Genomic DNA, 18,738 nt, shown 5'->3' with positions numbered 1-18,738 from the left:
CCTCAGATGCACAGAGTTAACTGGTGCCCAGGACATTCACTCCATGCATCTGAGTAAATTTTAGACTGAGGGGCTCAACAGACTGGTGTTATATACCGATGTGGGGGGACATGGGGGTGTGGTGTACAAACACCAGCCGCATCGACTCCACCCCCATGCCGCCCACCTGACCAGACAGCAGGCGGCATCACGCTGCATCTTCGGTGCAGCCTTTACATGTGCTACGCCGAAGAAGCGTCAAAAAGCCACTGCTGCTGCAGCTAGAGTGCCCTTTCCACAGTGTGTAGTCACCACTGCCCTGATCCGGCAAGAAAAGGGGTGACTGCAAGCTGCTTCAAAGGAGTGGTCTATTGAGCCCCCAAGTCTACAAAAACTTATGCTACAACATCTTCCACTGAATTAGTCTCAAAGATGCTACAAGATCCCTCTGCATACTGAGACTGCCAACCAATATGGCTATGGTCCAAAACACACTGTAGAAATAATCCAGTTTGAGACCTAACTCATTGCTAGGGAATCCTGAGAATTGTAGTTTATTATAGCAGCAGAGCTATCTGACAGAGAAGGCTCAATGTCTCACAAAATTACCATTCCCAGGATTCCCTAGCACTGAGCCAGGGCAGTTAAGTGGGTCTCAAACTGGATTATTTCTGCAGTGTGTTTTGGACCTATGTCTGGCTTCAACCCACCTAAGTGTCAATGAGTTGGGTGATGCGAAAAGACCAATCTGTTGCTACTAGCTGATATAAAGAGTCCCTGATCAGCTGTCTTCCCTCATCTTGGCAACTTGTTTCTGAAGGAACCTATAAAGGCCTGATTCGCTCTGTAGTAGTTATCTTATGCCCATAAATGCAAGCATAAGTCCTCATGAACATCTGAATAAGTTTAGGTTAAGCTTTGATTGAGTCAGTCAGCACTGACTGGTCTGAATGTCAAATAGATTCCAAATATATAAGTCACCCAAGTGTAGAATGAAAGTATTTTTATTTTATGTTTTTAGAGCTAAGGGAGCAGCATGTGGTCTGAAGAGTTTGCTTCATGCTAACTTGGTCAGCTCTGGTTAGTATTTGGATGGGAAACCACTAACAAACCCTGGGTGCTGTTGGCTATATTTTAAAGGAAGGAACTAACAAAACCACCTCTGAGTATTCCTTCCTGAAGAAAGCCCTATAAAATTCAGGCGACTTGAAGGCATGCACACACATATACATTGCAATGTTACAAATGTTGCTGCTGCAGAAGAAAGCACACTTCTCAGCCTACCTCACAGGGTTGTTGTGAGGTTCAAATGGGAGAGGGGACCACCATGGGCACCATCATGAACTCACTGAGGAAAGTGGAATCTAAATGTAACAAACACATGAATAAATTAGAGAGGGCAGTAAAGGGGAAACATGTCAGTCAACAGCAACAACCTTCTGTTTCAGCCCATTGAAATGTGCCCTTGCACATCTCTCATTCATTTTGCAGACATTTCTTTATGACAGGTGTGTCTTTTAGATTTCCACACCTAAATGTTTTAGGTTACTCCTGCACCGTAGTAATACAGTCGGCCCTCTGTGTCCACAGATTCTTTATCCATGGAGTCACTCATCCATGGCTTGGACATACTAAAATATATATAAATTCCAAAAGACAAACTTTGATTTTGCCATTTTATATAATGGTCACCATTTTATTATGCCACTGTATATCATGAGACTTGAGAATCCATGGCTTTTGGTATCTATGAGGGGGTCCTGGAACCAAACCCCAGAGATACCAAGCACCCACTGTATTAGTGTGGCAAGGATATGTGGAATTCTATGGGCATGATCCTCTTTAAAACTGTTAAATTATAGGACCAAACTCTACGTAGGTATCAGGCTAGGGCCAAGACATTTTTCTGCCTAAATCATAAGGGCAAATGGTGTTCATTCTAGACCCCAAAATCAAGGAACACAATATCCAGCGCCAGTCAGATTACTTTGGAACTTGGAGTGGAAAATTTCACCAGCAGCTCTCCCCACTTCCAGACTATAAGGAGACAATAATACATTAAATAGCTAGGTAACATTTGCTGCCCTTCTGTGACAATGCAGATTTTCTGCTTGAAGCAGCCGCCTCATACTGCCTGACTGACACAGGCCCATAAACACCTGCAAACACAGGCAAATGCTGTGCTCCTTAGGGCCAAGGTTAGCTGTAGCCCAGTGACAGATTACATGCACCATACTGTCTCAAGAGCCAGAGGTTGAGAGTCCAGAACTGGCACTGTCAGGAAAGATTTCTGTCTAAGGAGCCCCAAGGGAGACAGTTTGAGACCTCGGAGTACTGGATCATGATGAACGATCAGTTTGGCCTGCTGTGGAGGTGGCTACTTACGAGGAACTTCAGAGTCCTGCCCAGTGCCTCTACAACCTGGCAGCTAACACAGCATTCAAAGGATGACAGGGTTAGTGATTCAGCAAATAAGATTAGGGCTCAGGATAGCCAAAGGCCAAGTTAAAAGGAACTAAACTCTTTCTTCAAGGCCTGCTGCCCCCATTGCCCTTCACCTCTGTCTCTAACCACAAGGCCCTGCAAGCCTGGTGCTCTCTCAGAGATTATGAATTCCCTCCTCCGCAAGTTCTGGTGATATTGCTTCTTCTTCACAATCGGCTAAGAGCCCTCGCTTCATCTTGACCTTAATAGCTGGCATCATACTTCAAGGGCACACATCCCCAACCGCAGCTCCACAATTACAAAATTCTGACAGAGATTAATTTCTACACAGAGTCATGCCCCTGCTCAAATCTGTCCCCAAAGTCAGGCCTGTGTTTCATGCCATGATTTTATGGGAATGCAGGAGACCCACAAAATGTGGTTGTGAACACTTAGTACATTTCCCTGAGAATCTCAGCTTTCATGGCAAAATAAATGTTTCTAGTCCTTATGGATACAAAGCCTGTTAAATCTCTGACACCTTGGGTTGCCATATTGAAAACTGAAGATGGCTTTCATTGTAGCTTTGATGGTTGTGTAGAACAAGGATTTTAGCAGGTGTGGCTTATCACACAACTAGGTGACATGCAACGCTTGCTGAAATTCCTGTGTTTGCAACCATTAGATGGACAGGAAACATCTCTAGTTTTTACTCTGACACCTCTGCTAAAACCCAGTGGGTGCTGGATAAAATACTTAGGAATCAGAAGCTTCACTATTCCACACTGCTCCAATACCTCTATGACTCACAAGTGTAAAATATACTATTCAAAACAGGTGGTGATGGGAGACAAACATGGTTTGATAGAAATGATAGATCTACTTTTTGTGGTAAAGAATTTTGGGTTATTTTGTTACAGAATTTGCATTTAATAAGTACAGACTATGAACAGCCCTGGCAGCAGTTAGACTAGGAGGTTTTCTCCACCAGGTAAGTCTAACTGTGGGTCCAGCTGTTGTTGTTGTATGCCTCCAAGTCATTTTCGACTTATGGTGACCTGGCCTAAGGCAAACCTATCACAAGGTTTTCTTGGCAAGATTTGTTCATAGGAGGTTTGCCATTGCCTTCCCCTGAGGCTGAGAGCATGTGATGTGCTCAAGGTCACCCAGTCGCACTGTAGAAAACATAGTTTGATACCACTTCAACTGCCATGGCCCCATCCTGCAGCCTCCTGGTATTTGTAGTTTTGCGAGGCATCAGGTCTTTTTGGCAGAGAAGGCTAAAGACCTTGTAAAACCACAAACCCCAAAACTTCATAGGATGCAGCTACAAGACTTAAAGTGGTGACAAACTGCATTATTTCTACAGTGTAGATGCACCTTGTATCTACACTGTAGAGTGTGCATCATAGCCACACTCTCTATGATAGCTGGGGGAGAGAATGCACTTCACATATCTATCATCTTTTATTATTCATGGGTGCTCTAGCACTAAAAACAGGTTGCAGGGATCGGTCACTTTTTCAATGCAACCTGTGACTTCTGTCCTAATTGGACAATAAATTCTGTCCAGTCCAAAGCTGGACATTTCCATTTTGTTTGGCTTTAGGAGCAATCTGGTAGCTGGAAGAGGGAGGGATGGAGGGGTTGCCAGCTGATACTGCTGCAGTCAGTACTAGGGTAGGGTAGCTGGCTATTTCCAAACAATTTCATATACAGTAACGTCTAGTTTTAATGGATCTTATGCCTGCATTTTTAAATGCTGGAAAAACCAGGGTTCTGCCAATATTGGATGGGCAGCTTTTGATTTCAGAAATATTGGCTTTCTGGGGCAAAGCCAGTGCTGGGCAAAGCCTGAGAGGAAAAATCTATGGAAGAAGCTGGAGAGCCAAAACGGAGCCAGGACAAACCCTCTGCACATTGGCAGGTGGGTGGAACTGGCTGGATCTTTAGTTTGTTGACTTTTAAAGGCTTCAGTAGCCACACTCTCTATGAACATGATTTAACACAGGGGCTGGCAACTATGAGGTCTCCAGAGGTTGTTGGACTGCAGCTTCCATTAACCCTTTCCAAAGTTTGTGCTGGTGAGTGCTGACAGCAGCTGCAGTCCAACAACACCTGAATGGTCAGTTCATACATTCCAGTTATCCCAATTTAGTAGGGACAGTTCTGATTAATCTTTTGTTGTCCCCGATTTTCAGCTGCTTTTAAAATGTCCCAGTTTCTCTCTCCTTTCCTCAATTTTCCCTGTGTTTACTTCAAATTACTTCAATTGCTGCAAACTAAGTTCAAGTATTTTGCACCCAATAAACAACAGGAGAGGAAAGGAGATGAAGGGGCAGAATCTTGCCCTTCCCAGTAGGCTCAGGCACAAGAAAACCAAGTGTGTTCTTTCTAATTAATAATGTTCGCCCTCTTCACTACATTCTGAAGATGCTTGACCACATGTTTCCCAGTTTTCATCTGTGCAAATGTTGGAGGATATAGCACTCAGAATCATAGAGCTGGAAGAGACCTTGCTGTTAAAGATCCACAATGTAGTGGTATGAGTGTCGGACTCAGGAGACTAGAGATCAGGGTTCGAAGCCCCGTTAGGCCATGGAAACCCACTGGGTGAGTTTGGGCAAGTCACATGCTCTCAGCCCCAGAAAAACCCATGATAGATTTACATTTGGGTCACCATAAGTCAGAAACAACTTGAAGGCACACAACAGTAAATGTCACTGTTAACTGCTTTGGGTTTAACTGTAGCTTTAGTTCCACTTCATCCTTCCCTATACCCACCCCCCTTCCCAACAATTCCTGGGCTCCCCCTTTGCCCATCTTCATCCCTTGTCTGTTCCTAGTCTATTCCCTGTCCTCAGGCAGCCCTTTACATTGTAAGTGTTTGATCAGAATGCCATTTTCAGTGGCAGCCAGTTCTCTCTCCCCAACCCTGCCATAAATAATTCAATTCCTACTGACGCTTCTTTACTGCCTGGAAATTTATTTATTTCATTCCTCTCCCTTTGGTTACACATTAAGTGACTTGGGCCATAAAGAGAAATTACTCAGCAATGAGAAAAATGTTCAGAATTGCTGACCGGTCTGCATTTGGACTGGGGGAAGCCCAGTGTTGGAATCACCCTTAACATAGTGTCCCAGCAGGTGAAAATTGCCGCAGAGAAGCCACAGATGAAAAGGGAGGGGGGAAATTTTAAGGTGTGGTTTTGGTTCAAAGGTATGGCTTGAGGCTGAGATGGAGCTACATGGGGGCAGAGGGGGGTAGGAACAGCTAGTTGTGCCTTGAGGAAGGCCTTTTTCCCTGCCAGCCTCTGCTGATGCAGCCAGCGCTCTGAGGCAAGGGACTGTTTACACAGAAGACTGCTGCTCCCCAGTGCAGTCTTTGATTTATATTGCCACGTGTGAAGAGATTTTGTCCTTGGCACAGACTAGCTCAGCAAGACTGAGGACTAGAAAGATGAATGTAGTAGAAAGAGGTCTTCCAAAAATTAGAAACTAGGGGTTAGGAAGCCCAAATACTACGAGGCTGACAGAAAATTATGCAATGGACTGAAAGAGCAGGAAAGGGAACACAGGAAAGGTGGCCAATGAAAAGAGAGCAACTTTGCAAACTTATACTTTCTAAGGCAGCATAGCAACCATACAGTCCTCCACATATTGTTGGGACTTCAATGCCCAGGATTCTTTATCATTGGTTGTGCTGCCTAGTGCTGCTGGGAGCTGCAGTCCCAGAAGATCTGGAGGCCACACGAGTCCCTTCTTCTAAGGGCAGAAAAGTCTATATGCTATTGACAGAACTTGGGGGTGAGGGCTTTTGAACAGCTAAGGGAGACTATGCAAGAGTCAAGATAGTTAGCAGAAAAAGAAGTGGCCTCCGTTGAAAAGCAGATACCTGTCAAAACTGTGATGGTGAAAAGGACAGCCCAAGATGTTGTCTGAGGCCAAAGAGAAAATGATGGCACCACTCACATTCAGGGAACATTTATTTATATTTACTGGATTTATACTCTGCCTTTCTGCCAGGATGGGATCCAAGGCAACTACAGATGCTGGACTGGAAGTTGAACAGTGGCAATGAGAGAGTAGTGCCCACTACAGGACAGGTAGCCAATTAGCTTAGAAGGCCAGAGAACAGGTTGCATGGCATGCTCTGCTTTGTTCTCCAACAGAGACAACCAGCTGTGCAGTACAAGAAGAACAGGTAAGAGAATGCCATCAGAGGCAGCTGGTGGCTTGGCTTCCATGTCAGAGGTTGTAAATCAATGCCAGGTTTTAGTTTCCATTGCTGAGTCCTCTGCCCCAAATTCATTGAGCACCTTATTTAGATCCTTTAAAACCTGAATTAACCTTAGAACAGATCCATGTGCCTCACTAGCACCTGCTGCCTCGGGTGATTGCGGGAGTCTGTCGAAAGCCAGGGCTTGGAGAGAGGTGAACAAAGGCCAGATCAGAGAGAAAGGAAACTTCTTTCACTGCAAAGCAACACAGTGCCCTGGCAAGCAAGCAGATGGGCAGCAAGGTCTAGAGATAGCAGATCAGTGTCATGTATTGATTCAAATTAACCAGCCAATTGTTTGGCTGCAGGCAGCACTCGTAAGTGCTTTACCTTATTTATTGCATTAAAGGTTAACATTCATACTGTGAAGTCATTCAGTACTATTCCCCTTTTACAAATGGAGAGCAGAGACAATGAGACATTGACTTATCCAGTGCAGTGACCTTAAGAGAGGGGTGGGCAGAAGACAGAGCTAGATCTACTTTTGGATCTCTGGGTGCAGGGATGTAGCTAGGATTTTAGGAAGGGGGGGGTCCAGACTAAGTGCAACCATTATAATGGGGCTTGAGTGTGGTGGCGCAGCAGCACACACCATTAATTTTTCTACTGGAAGGGGGGTCTGGACCCCAAGAACCCCCCCCCCCCGGCTATGTCCCTGCTGGTTGCTTTGCAGTAGATCAGAAAATATTTTTTATTTCTAATTGTTTAACAACAGCAACCACAGAATTGCTCCCTATGTCTCCCAGAACTATACTACTGAAATGTGCAACTTGGGATCAATCAAGACTGCCTTTTGTATGGAGAGCTGTGAGATCCAAAACACAAAACAAATACCTGGAATTTTTTTTAAAATTTAAAGGCATTTATCTTTTGTGCCAATCTCTGTTGGTGGCTCTCAGGTTTTCTGGCAGGAAAATTAAGTTCTACCAAACGTGCTCTAGATTCAAGGATGGTGGATTTTGAACCCAGATATAAAACACTCTACACAGCAGTCCTACAACTGTACACTACCATTTTGCTGAAGGGCGGAAATGGAGAGGTATAATTTGGTGACTGTTAGCATATCCTCCAACATTTCACAGATGAAAACCGGGGCACATATGGCCAAATAACATCTAAGAAGGTTATCGCATGGGGGCAAAACCGTCCCCCGATGTGTTCTAACGAGCACGAGCGCGGGCGCGCATGGAGCGTGATGGGAACCCATGGAACCAGAACGCTAGTTTTCCGCATGGTGGAATGCCGCCGCTGCCGCCGGCGTTCCCATCAGGTTCCCAATGTGTTCCAGGAGGCGCCATTTCTGGGAACGCTTTGAAACTGTTCCCAGAAATGTCGCCTCCTGGATCACATCGGGAACCCAATGGGAACACCGGGGGCAGCGGCGGCATTCCACCGTGCGGTAAACTAGTGTTCTGGTTCCCATCGGGTTCCCATCACGCTCCATGCGCGCCCGCGCTCGTGCTCGTTAGAACACATCGGGGGACGGTTTTGCCCCCATGCGATAACCTTCTAAGTGTGGTCAAAGCAGCAAATGTGGAAGAACAGATAAGCTTCAGTCGGCCCTCCATATCAACAGATTCTCATCCCCGGATTCAACCACCCATGGCATGCAAATATTTTTTAAAAAATCCAAAAAGTAAGCCTTTATTTTACCACAAGGGACACCATTTTATTATGCCATTTTATATATAATGGGACTTAAGCATTCACAGATTTTGGTATCCACAATGGGTCCTGGAAACCAACCCCAAAGACCCACTGTATTTGCTTTTGCTTGGGCCTACTTGGAAGCACAAGAATCCACTCCCTTCTCTCCATTCCTCTCCTCCCTGTGGAATCAACTAGGTGCAAACTATTAGTGCATTTTGAACTCAGTTTGCATTAAATGAAGTAAGTAGAGGACAAAGGGGGAAAGTGGGAGGAGCAGAGAGAAACTAGGACATTTTGAAAACAGCTGAAAAAGTGGGACGACAGAGGATTATTTGGGAATGTCTCTACCAAATCAGGACAGTTGGAGGATATGAATTAGGGACTCACAGGGAAGTTTAAGAATTCAAAGATATATCCATGTTAGTCTGTCAAATCAGTACGTAGAAAAATCTTGTAGCACTTTTGAGATTAACTGAAAGAAAGAAATTGGCAGCGTGAGCTTTCGCAGACTTCAGTCTACTTCCTCAGATGCATTTGGGAAGTTTAAGGGTAGAGGAAGCAGGTGAGAGGCAAATGCCTCACTTAGATAAAGAGGCAGGAAGTAACACTGTTAGGCTAAAGCTGTGGTTGTCTTGGTAATAGTGAGCCAATGTTAATATTCTGCCGCTTAAAAGGTATCCAACTGCCAAAGACGAGTCCACAATCACCCAGCATAAAAGCAAGGGAAGAGCTCCATGAGGGCAGTTGGAGAACAGCCAGTGGAGATTGCAGTGAGGAACAGAAGAACCTTTATTCTGGGTGCAGAAGGATAGTTACAGAATAGGATTCCCAGAACCCCCGTTTTTCTGACTCAGTTCCGTGGGGAGAAACTGGCTAAGACACCTTTCTGCCCCTTTGTGCAGAAAGGAAAGACCCACAGGAGACATAAGCTGCCTGTCATTTGTTAATGTGCTTTAGGGTGTATTTACATGGGCAGCTCATCAGTGCTGGGAAGGGGGGGTGCAAGGAGTTGCCGACAGCGGGTGCCTCCTTGGCACACATACAAGCAAGTTATTAAAACTTAATTGAGCGGATGGGAACTAGGCGGGTAATTAAGCTTCCCAATAACGGGAACTGCTGGACTTCAGGAGGCGATAGGAGAGGTAGAATGCCAGATCCAGGGCTCCAACATTTAAGCCTGGCAGAGAATGAGAAAAGGAGTTAGGAATCAGGGTTTGGATTTACTAGGGACTATAGTTCTCGGCAGTGGCCTGGTGGGAGCCAGGGAGGTATGAAAGAGGATGGGGAGAGAGGAAAAGCTAAAGAGGAGTTCTTGCTAGCTCAGCTGCTGACACCAGGGAAATGTTACAGCAACCAGTGGATTCTCATTAAGTTTGGACAAGGCTCTGTGTAAAAGAAAGATGATTCTTCTTTCTATCCCAACCAGTCACCACCTGTTTTTCAGCTCCCCCCCACCCCAAAAACAGGCTCCTGACAATCCAAAGGCCCAGCCTTCAGTCACAGACATTGCCTCCTTTCCTGTGTACCCACATTTTTCCAGAGTATATCCCCAACGCAAGCTTGGTATTTGTCTCAGCTCCAGAGGCACCCATTTATCTGTTGAAAACACCACTGCAGAGCAATGCTAACTCACTAGATTGGAGGAGAAAAAAGCATCTGCCAAAATCTCCCTTCTTTTTACACATGTCCTTTGGCCCTACAGACCTATAGTATTTCCGGCTGTCCCATAAGTTTGCTAAATCTCTGGGGCATGAAAGATGGGAATCCAGCTCCAGCTACTCTGTCAGCTCATCTGTCATCCAGACTCTCAGCCTCAAGCAGGATCTGGTAGTTCCAAGTGCTAAGATAATAAATAACACCCCACTTTCCTCATTTCTCCAGTGATCTGCGAAAATGATCACTCATTCCCTGATCAGAGGCAGGCATATAACGCACACCAAGGCCAGCTGGTACTCAGCTAAAATCTTGCCCTCGTCCCTGAAAGGATTAATTCTGAGGGAGTATTTGCCAAAGCATAGTTCTAGCACTTGTTTGGAAGGGTGGGATTCATTCCTGGCACCAGTGAAGTCATTCTAAAAGTGACTCTGACCATGTACAAACTGAAACTTCCTCGCTACTGAATACTACAACCAACCTGGGTATCTGGGATTGCAGACCATGTCAGAAGCAGTGGCTTCTGGAGAGCCTTCTGTCCACAGCAAGATATTTTGGTGACTGAGGCAAAAAAGTACAAGGGTGCTTGTTTCCATTCCAAGTACCGAATAGCAGTTCAGTCTTATTTATTGCTGATAATGTAACTGAACCTGAGGGAAACAGACTAGCTTGAAGGAAACTGGTCAGGCTGTGTGGAACACTGGTCCCTGTTCCAGTACCCCGCTGTTGCATTCTTCTCCCAATATCTGCCACCTGAGGCCATTTCTTCATGGAAGGACTATCCATGGTGGCAGTTCTCTTTCCTTGACATTTGTCTTGGATTCCAACTAAATCTCTTCCTCCCAATTGTTCCCTCTGTCTTCTCTTCAAATTATGGGGTAAGGCAGCGAGGGAGTTAGCTAGTTTCTGTAATGATGCTGAAAAACAGCAGACGATACAGCAGAGAGCTTAATATTATAAAATGAGGGTGGCAATTATAGGGTCCTCTTGATGTTGTTGGACAGCAACTCCCAGAGGATAGGCTGTGGTAGCTGGGATCATTTGGGAGTTGCAGTCTAACAATATCTGGAGGCCTCATGATTTCTGCCCTTATTGTGGAGGAATGAGATGATGGATGGCCAGACAAGGTTTCATACTAAATAGCGAGATATGGCAGGTGGGGTGAGTAACTGTGGTCCTCTAGGTATTACCCAGACTGCAGTTCCCATCATAGCAAATGCATTTCTATACTGCTTACTGTACTAAGTGGTTTACACAGTCTAAGCTAATTGCCCCCAACAAGCTGGGTACTCATTTTAGCAACCTACGGAAGGATGCTAGGCTGAGTCAACCCAGAGCCCCTGGCTGGTATTGAACTCACCACCTTGTGGTTTGTGAGTGAGTGGCTGTAGTACAGGCATTTAACCACTGTGCCATCATGCCTCCTCATTAGCCATTCTGACTAGGACTGATGGGAGCTGCAGTCCATTAATATCTGAAGGATCTTGCATTCACCATTCCTGCTATGTAGGGAGACAAGAGACTGGCTGCTCTTGAGCAAAACAAAAACATGCCAAGCAATTGATGGCATGGAAAAAAGTACTAAGAGTGGCAGCAAAGAATTCAGGACACCTGGAGATATGCAGGTGAATAGCAGCCCATCAGTATGTAGAGGCAGAACCAAGCTTGAAATCTACATGAGACTCCAGCATAGCCACATAACATCACATGCAGACTTTTCAGTTAAATCGTCTAACAAAAATGTGTGCAGACTACACTGCATCACTGCTGGGCCTCCTAGCCTGCAGTCCTTGGTGCCATGTCCACTTGTCTCAACACAATGTCCAGGTATAGGCCCAGGTATAGTTTTGTTTGTTCCTCATGGCTCTTCAGGAAGGTTCAAGGCTGACCCAAAGGAGCAAAAGGAGGCAAATTCACAACCGCCCTATAGAGTTACAAGTGGCTAGAGCAATGGTAAAGAATGAGGAAAGGAAATGATACCCACAGAGTTGCTAGGCCTCTGGATCCTGAGACAGGAGCCTGGTAGCTCAGGGGATGTGATTGGTAAGGTGAAGGGGGGTGTTAAGTGCTGCCTTGTGAGTAGGTGGGTGGGGGTAGTGGTCTGGGTGGTAAAAATTTCCAGCATATAGCAGGTTTGATGTGGCAACCTGATCGACAGGCCCCAACTGTTACTTTCTATAATCTAGTACCTCTTTTTTTTCTCACCTAGAGACAGAAAGGGACATGCTAAATCTTACTATAACCTGGAGTCATATATCCTTTCTCTTTTGGTCAACACACACATTTTCCACATTTTCCCCACGCACATTTTCCACCTGACTGCCCTGAACCAGCACTGAGTCCCTTTCAAGCCAACGTGGCTCATCATGCTGAGAATATTGGTCTCTAGTGGAGCAAATCTGAGCTTGAAACCCTGCATACAGTATTGGAAGGCTCACTTTGGGCCAGCTTAATTATCATCTTTGCCTGATGAAGAAGACAGACTGTTTCCATATCTGGCACAATGCTTTTTGTGCCTTTTGATGATATCACCATGGATTTGGGGTTTTATTGCCAACACAGCTACCACTGCAACTTTTTGAAGGGCCAGCTGTGCTCATTCAGGCTAAATCTACCTCACAGAGTTGTTGAAAGGATAAAATGGAGAACCCATCATGCACTCTATCCTCGAAAGGAAGGGAACGAAACAAACGGAACTCAAAGCCTTCCATACTGTTAGTACACTTTCATAACCTTCCTCAGATAGATTTTAAATCTTGCCAACTTTGATGCAACCCTGAGCACCACAGCACCCTGACCATAAAACATCCAGGTGCATCTGGGAATCCATTTTCAGGCCCTGCAGAAATGGACGCCACAAATTATGATTATTAATAGATGAGAAACACAGAGGCTCTTTGCTAATAATCCCAGGGGGCAGAGCCCAAGGCTTCTAACAAACCCTTCCAGAAACTGACCAGGAGCCTAAAACACCACTACTTCTACAGCATTCTTCCAGTCCTAACTTAATCCCTTATTAATTTTGCTCCACTCTTTCTGCTGTTTCCTCAGATTGTCTACATTAATACTGTAATGTAGATTTTTGGGGGCAAAGACAACCGACAAAGTGCCTGGAGGCAAAGGACTCCCTGTTCACAGTCAGGTTTTCAATAGTTAGGTGGACTGCTTTCAAATTTTTCTATTTTCTAATGATTGTGCTTTTTATGCAGTTCTTAACCTTATCTGTCTTTTAATACTCCAGGTGGTTTAATTGTGTTTTAAGACTGTAATTGATTGTGCTTTTATTTGTAGCTATTTTAAATCAGCAGTGAGCCTCCTTGGGTCCCAGTTCTGGGAGAAAAGTGGGATATAAATCAAATCAAATCAATTAATAAATATAAATGATGATACCAGCAACTGCAACAACTTATAGTAACCTTATGTAGTGGGGAGGGGGAGAGGATAACCCTACTGTATTCTGGAACTGAAACATTATGTAGAAATCTATTGAGCTACCATATTTTCTACTCTTGTCCTGATGCCATGGATGACATCCAACAGAATTCAAACAAAATGAGAGGCAATAATTTGGTCCAAGAAAACAAACCCCGCACGACAGCCAAGATTTTCAAACACCAGAATTCCCATACCAATTTATGAAGATCAGATATGTGTATGTGTGCACACACACAAAGAGATTTTGATTTTCAGCATGATGATGCACTCCTAAAATTACTATTTCTGAATTCAGCATTTCAGAGGAAAAAAGCTGAACATAGTGCTACAAAATTACGCAGCAAATGCTTGCAGTCTAAGCATTTCAGAATGCCTTCCAAAAATGAGATCTGAGCAGTTCACTGGAGGAGATGTGATTCTGGGAAATGCAGGGTAAAGTTCTCACTCATACTAGACAAAAAAAAAAGTTCCATACCTTCCCACACACCTTAATGAAAACCTTAACTTTGCCATCTTCTTTCTCCCTCCCCTGTTCCCTCCATCCTCTTTTATAATTGTAACTCCTGAAACCAACAGGCCCCACTCAGATCCTCACCATCTTCCTTCTGGGTGTCTTTATACCTTGCCTCAAGACTCCCAACATGTTTTGCCTTGCTCCTTTCAAGACAATACTACAAAAAGCTTTCGGAACCATCCAGATATCAGGGGGCAAGGCCACTCTCCTCTTTGGTACTGGCACTCTGCTTCCCTCACTTTGTGGAAGTTGTGAGTCTGGGAAAAAGATAAGCAGGGCCAGTTTTCAGGAGACTTGCATTTAAAATCAACCTAGGGAGACAGAAAGGGATACCTCTGGCACATTTGAGCATGGTCCTTTTTGCCCATGTGTGGTTTCAAGGCATGACTACTTGGATATGATTTCCAGTTGAAAACAAGACAAAATCCCAACATTTCATGAAAAACAGAGAGCAGAGAGTCCCCCCCTCCGCCCCCGATGTTTGCTGGACTACAATTCCCACAATCTATTACCGGTCCATACTGAGTGACTTCTGGGAATTGAAGCCCCAAACATCTAAAGGGTCAAGGAGTCCCCACCATACCCCACAGCTATATAGAATTAAAAAAAAAAAACAACTTTTAGGGCAAGTTTGCATCAGGGTACTTTCAATATGGGGGAAACCAGAGTGGCCATAGAGGAATCTAGAAATCAGGTCCTTTAAGGAAAAGTGGTTAGAGAAGTCCTCCCAGGGAGCAGAGCAAAGGAGACTTGGGTGATGGTGTTGGGAGCAGAGGCCCAGCCTCTTGGGAGCACGTTGCGGATGTGCACAACTCACCCAAGTGTGGTCATAGTGACGATTGTGTACCAGAAGGCAGCAGGGATGCTGGTGAAGTTGGTCTCCTTAGTGCCCTTCTCAGCATAGAACATAACAGTGGCAAAGATGATGATGGCCATGGTGAGGGAGAAGAGGAGGAAGCCCAGCTCTGAGGCACAGCTCTTGAGGGTGTAGCCCAGGATCCTCAGTCCTTGAGAGTGGCGGGAGAACTTGAAGATACGGAAAACCCGGAAGACTCTCAGCGTTACAAAGGCCCCGCTGACATTTTCATTTTCTGGCATCACGAGTCCAATGTAGTAGGGCATGATGGCCACCACATCGATGATGCTCATCACGCTCTTCATGAACTTGAATCGGCTTGGGGCCGCAAAGAGCCTCATGAGATACTCAAAGGTGAAGATGAGGACACAGGCAGTGTCCATGCAGAAGAAAGCATTGGGGAACCGTTCTCCACAGGGTTGATTCCTCTTCCTCCCGGGAGGTGGCCGGCATGGAATGGTTTCCACCACATTGGCAATGACCGAGACAGCGATGAAAAACCCGGTCACATAATAGAAGACTAGAGCCATAGTGCTGGTGTGTGGATTCTCAAATGCTCTCCAGAGCCGTTGGCGGAACGTGCTGTCTGGCGGCAAACCCGTGTCGGTGGCAATCTCAGCCTCTTCATCCTCCGCAAGCCGTTCCGCATTCTCTTTTTTGCGGTCCCGGTACTCCTCCAAGCAGCAGTCACCGATGAGCTCCGGGATGATGCCATAGAAGGACAGCTCTTCATCGAAGGCCTGGATACACTCATGGCGGGGGTAGTGGAGCCTGCCTGTGCGATAGAAGTTGAGGATGTGGCGGAACATCTCCGGGTCGCGATCAAAGAAGTACTCCGTGCTGTCTTCATCATAGAAGAATTCTTTCTCCGAGCTGCCCAGCAGGGTATCCGGATAACGGTCCAAGGTATTCTTCCAAGTCTGGAAGCGTTTCCCACTGACGTTGACCACCAAAATCTCATCGGTGCGGCGTTTCTTGTCTGGAGGAGGCTTGGGCATTGGCTTCTTGGCCAGTGGGAGCCAGCCCACGGCCGCCGCTCGGGCAAAAGGCAGCCACGCTGCCACTCCTGCAGCCATCTTGCAAAGAGTTGGTAGAGAACTTTTATAAAGATGCCGTCACCATCAAAACCCAACTGTGTTCCCAACTGGCACAAGACTTTTCAGCAAACAAGGATTGTCCAAAGGAAGGATGCCTTGGAAGACTTTATCTGTTGTTTTGCTCAGTTGTAACCAAGAATCAACGGCTCAGAGGGCCCCAATAGGGACATGGCTATCCAACCTAGTTCTGCCTCAGGCATGAAAATCCAGGGATACGCAAATGTTATCCCAATGAGGAAGGATGCTTTTATCCCATCCAACCCACCCTTCCCAGTACCATAATATCCAAGTGTTTTTCAACAAGTCCAGATGTAACTAGAGGTCTCCCAGTCAAAAAACATCCATCTTTTTATTCAAGTTAATTAAGATATTGCCCTGAAAATACTATGATAAATTGTAAAGGTTGTAGGCAGAGGTCGAAAGAAGATAATGCAGATATGAGTGGTGCTCTTCATAGTCCCGCCATTGCCAGGCAGATCAGTCCATGTGGTGGTTCTGTGCAACATGAAGAGGAATGGAGAGTCTTCTCCGGAGATCTTCAAGAGTATCTTGCTGTATTCCTCGGCTGTACATCCTCCTCAGAGTCTTCATTCCCAGTGGGAGAGATACAGCAAGAGAACAGATGGGAAGATACAATGGGGAAGGAGGAGAAAAGGGACTCAGTTGATCTGGTCACTTTTACAAGGGAAGATCACACACTGCTGTAGTAATGAGAAGGAGAAGGAAAAGAGAGATAAACACAGAGAGAGTGAGTGAGAGAGAACTATGAGAGACAGACAACAGCATGCAACAAGGCTGCAATTGTAGGGACAAATGCCGCAGTTCTGAAGTTATAAACTAGCTAAATTTCTAAAGCAGAAGATGAGAAACAGCGTATGGAATAATATAATCTGAGTAACCTTACAGCATGGGAGTGAGAGCTCCTGGCTCCATTTCTGGAAGGAAAGCAAGACCTATAAGCAGGGCGGGATCATGGGACTCACGATTCCTGCAAGACTTGGGATCCGGGAGGGCAGCTGGGAATGAACTCTCCCAGGGTCATCATCCCTTTCCCCAGATAGGCTTTAGGGAACTGTGGGCTGCTGGAAAAGCAAGGAGGACTTGCTTCAGGTGGGACAGGAGTCACAGGGGACTCCTTTCAGGATGGTGACTGTTAACCATTTTGCATCTGAGCTGTGGAAAGCAGAGATTTGGTCATGAAAGAACTGGCCAAAGCCAATGAGCAGCTTGTTGTTTAAAGCCATTCAGGGGAGGAGAAGGTTTCCCCCTCCTGCAGATAAGAAGGCAAAACAGCCCCAAAGAAAGAGGGGCATCCAGCATCCAAAGGATGAGGAAACTTTCCCATTAACCCTTTGGGCCCCAGATTGCCCAGGAAGGTCTTCCCTTGGAGGGAGGGAGGGAGGGAGGGAGGGGGAGAAGGCACCTATTGGCACAGGCAGGGCAGGCATCAAGAACCAGGCTCTCAAAACAAGGAGGAACAACACTCACCCACCCCACCTCTGAGATGGAAAGGAGGAGAACTGGGAAAGGAAGAAAGGAAGGAAGGGATAAAGAAGAAGGAAGGAAGGAATAAAGGAATAAAAAAGAAGGAAGGGGAGGAGGTAAAGAAGAAGGAAGGAAGGAACGAAGGAAATGGGGAAGAAGGTAAAGAGGAAGGAAGGGAGGGAGGGAGGGAGGGAGGGGGAAGGAGGAAAAAATTAGGAAGGAGGTAAAGAGGAAGGGAGGAATAACGAAGGAAAGAAGGAAGGGGAAGGAGTTAAAGAAGAAAGAAGGAAGAGGGAAGGAGGTAAAGAAGAGGAGAAGGGAGGGAGGAAGGAAGAAGGGAAAGAAATGAAGAGGTGGAAAGGGCAGGTGTGTGGCAGGGAAGGCGAGGGAGGAGGAGACCTTTGCGGAGCTCTTCCCGGGCGATGCTGGCTGCGTCCTGGGGCTGTTGTCCCTCGTTGGCGGCGGTGGCAGCGGGAGGGCTGCTGCTGTCCCTTGGGGTGGGCTGGGCCCCCGGGGTCTGCGGAGGCTCCAGGCGGGGCAGGGTCGGCCGAGGGGTCTCCCGTGGCGCCCGGGGCCCCCGATCCTCATGGCTCGCCCTCCTGCTGCTCCTCGCCTTGCCCTGGCGCTGGCGCGTGGCGTGTGTGGAGTGTGGGGCGATGTGTAAGAGAGCTCTGCAACCAGGAGGAGGCAGGCAGGGAGGGAGGGAGGGGTTGGCAGGCGCCAGGGGCTGCATCGCAGGAGGATCCTGGCAAGAGAAAGAGAGAGCGAGGCAGGCACCGAGGGAGGAGTGCAACAGGATGCAGGGCTTGGCTCTGCCCCCCCCCCCCCCCCCAATGACCATCCCCAGAATTCCAGAGCAGCATGGAGCCATGGCACTTCAAGCGGTGTCAAAGTGGGTTATCCCTGCAGTGCGGATGCAGCCCCTGAGGAAGAAGGCGGGAAGAAGAAAAGGTGCAGAGAGAGAGAGAGAGAGAGAGAGCAGGAGGGAGGGAGAGATGGAAAGCAAAGGGATGCAGGAGAGAGAGGAGCAAGATCGCCAGAAAGGGAAGGAGGCAGGCAAGCAGAATGGGATCCGCAGGCAAGGAAAAACAGGGCTTCTCCAGGGAAGAAGGCTAAGGAGGAAGGCAGCAGGGCTGGGGAAAGCAAAAAGGGGGGGGGGGGAGGGGGAGGAGGAGGAGGGGGCTGGGTGGGGGTGATGTGTGTGTGGCTAAATGCCTTGGATCTGGGGAGCAGAGAAGAGGCTTTCAAATGGGGTGCCCCTGGGGCTTAGAGAAGGGTAAGGAGGTTCTCCTGCCCCCCTTTCCCCCCTTCTCCTCCTCCTCCTCCTCCGGCTCTCCCTCCCAGAGCATCCTCTCTGCAGATTTGG

The 18,738-nt window shown here is 46.7% G+C and overlaps 1 protein-coding gene across 1 annotated transcript in view; it reads right to left on the bottom strand.

The window, feature by feature from the left end:
- The window catches only part of KCND1 (potassium voltage-gated channel subfamily D member 1), a 66,344-nt gene extending 48,332 nt beyond the window's left edge, over positions 1 to 18,012 (bottom strand). The window contains exons 1-2 of the mRNA XM_042449505.1: positions 17,772 to 18,012; positions 14,752 to 16,588 (exon numbers count right to left, since the gene is read on the bottom strand). Coding sequence (XP_042305439.1) covers positions 14,752 to 15,866 — 1,115 coding nt within the window. The 5' untranslated portion in view covers positions 15,867 to 16,588; positions 17,772 to 18,012. The remainder of the gene's footprint in view (positions 1 to 14,751; positions 16,589 to 17,771) is intronic.
- Positions 18,013 to 18,738: the final 726 nt, after the last annotated feature.

The sequence above is a fragment of the Sceloporus undulatus genome, chromosome 2 (assembly GCF_019175285.1).
Source record: "Sceloporus undulatus isolate JIND9_A2432 ecotype Alabama chromosome 2, SceUnd_v1.1, whole genome shotgun sequence".
Taxonomy (NCBI): Eukaryota; Metazoa; Chordata; class Lepidosauria; order Squamata; family Phrynosomatidae; genus Sceloporus; species Sceloporus undulatus.
Note: the sequence above shows the minus strand (reverse complement) of the source record. Positions and strands in the feature narration are given on the sequence as shown.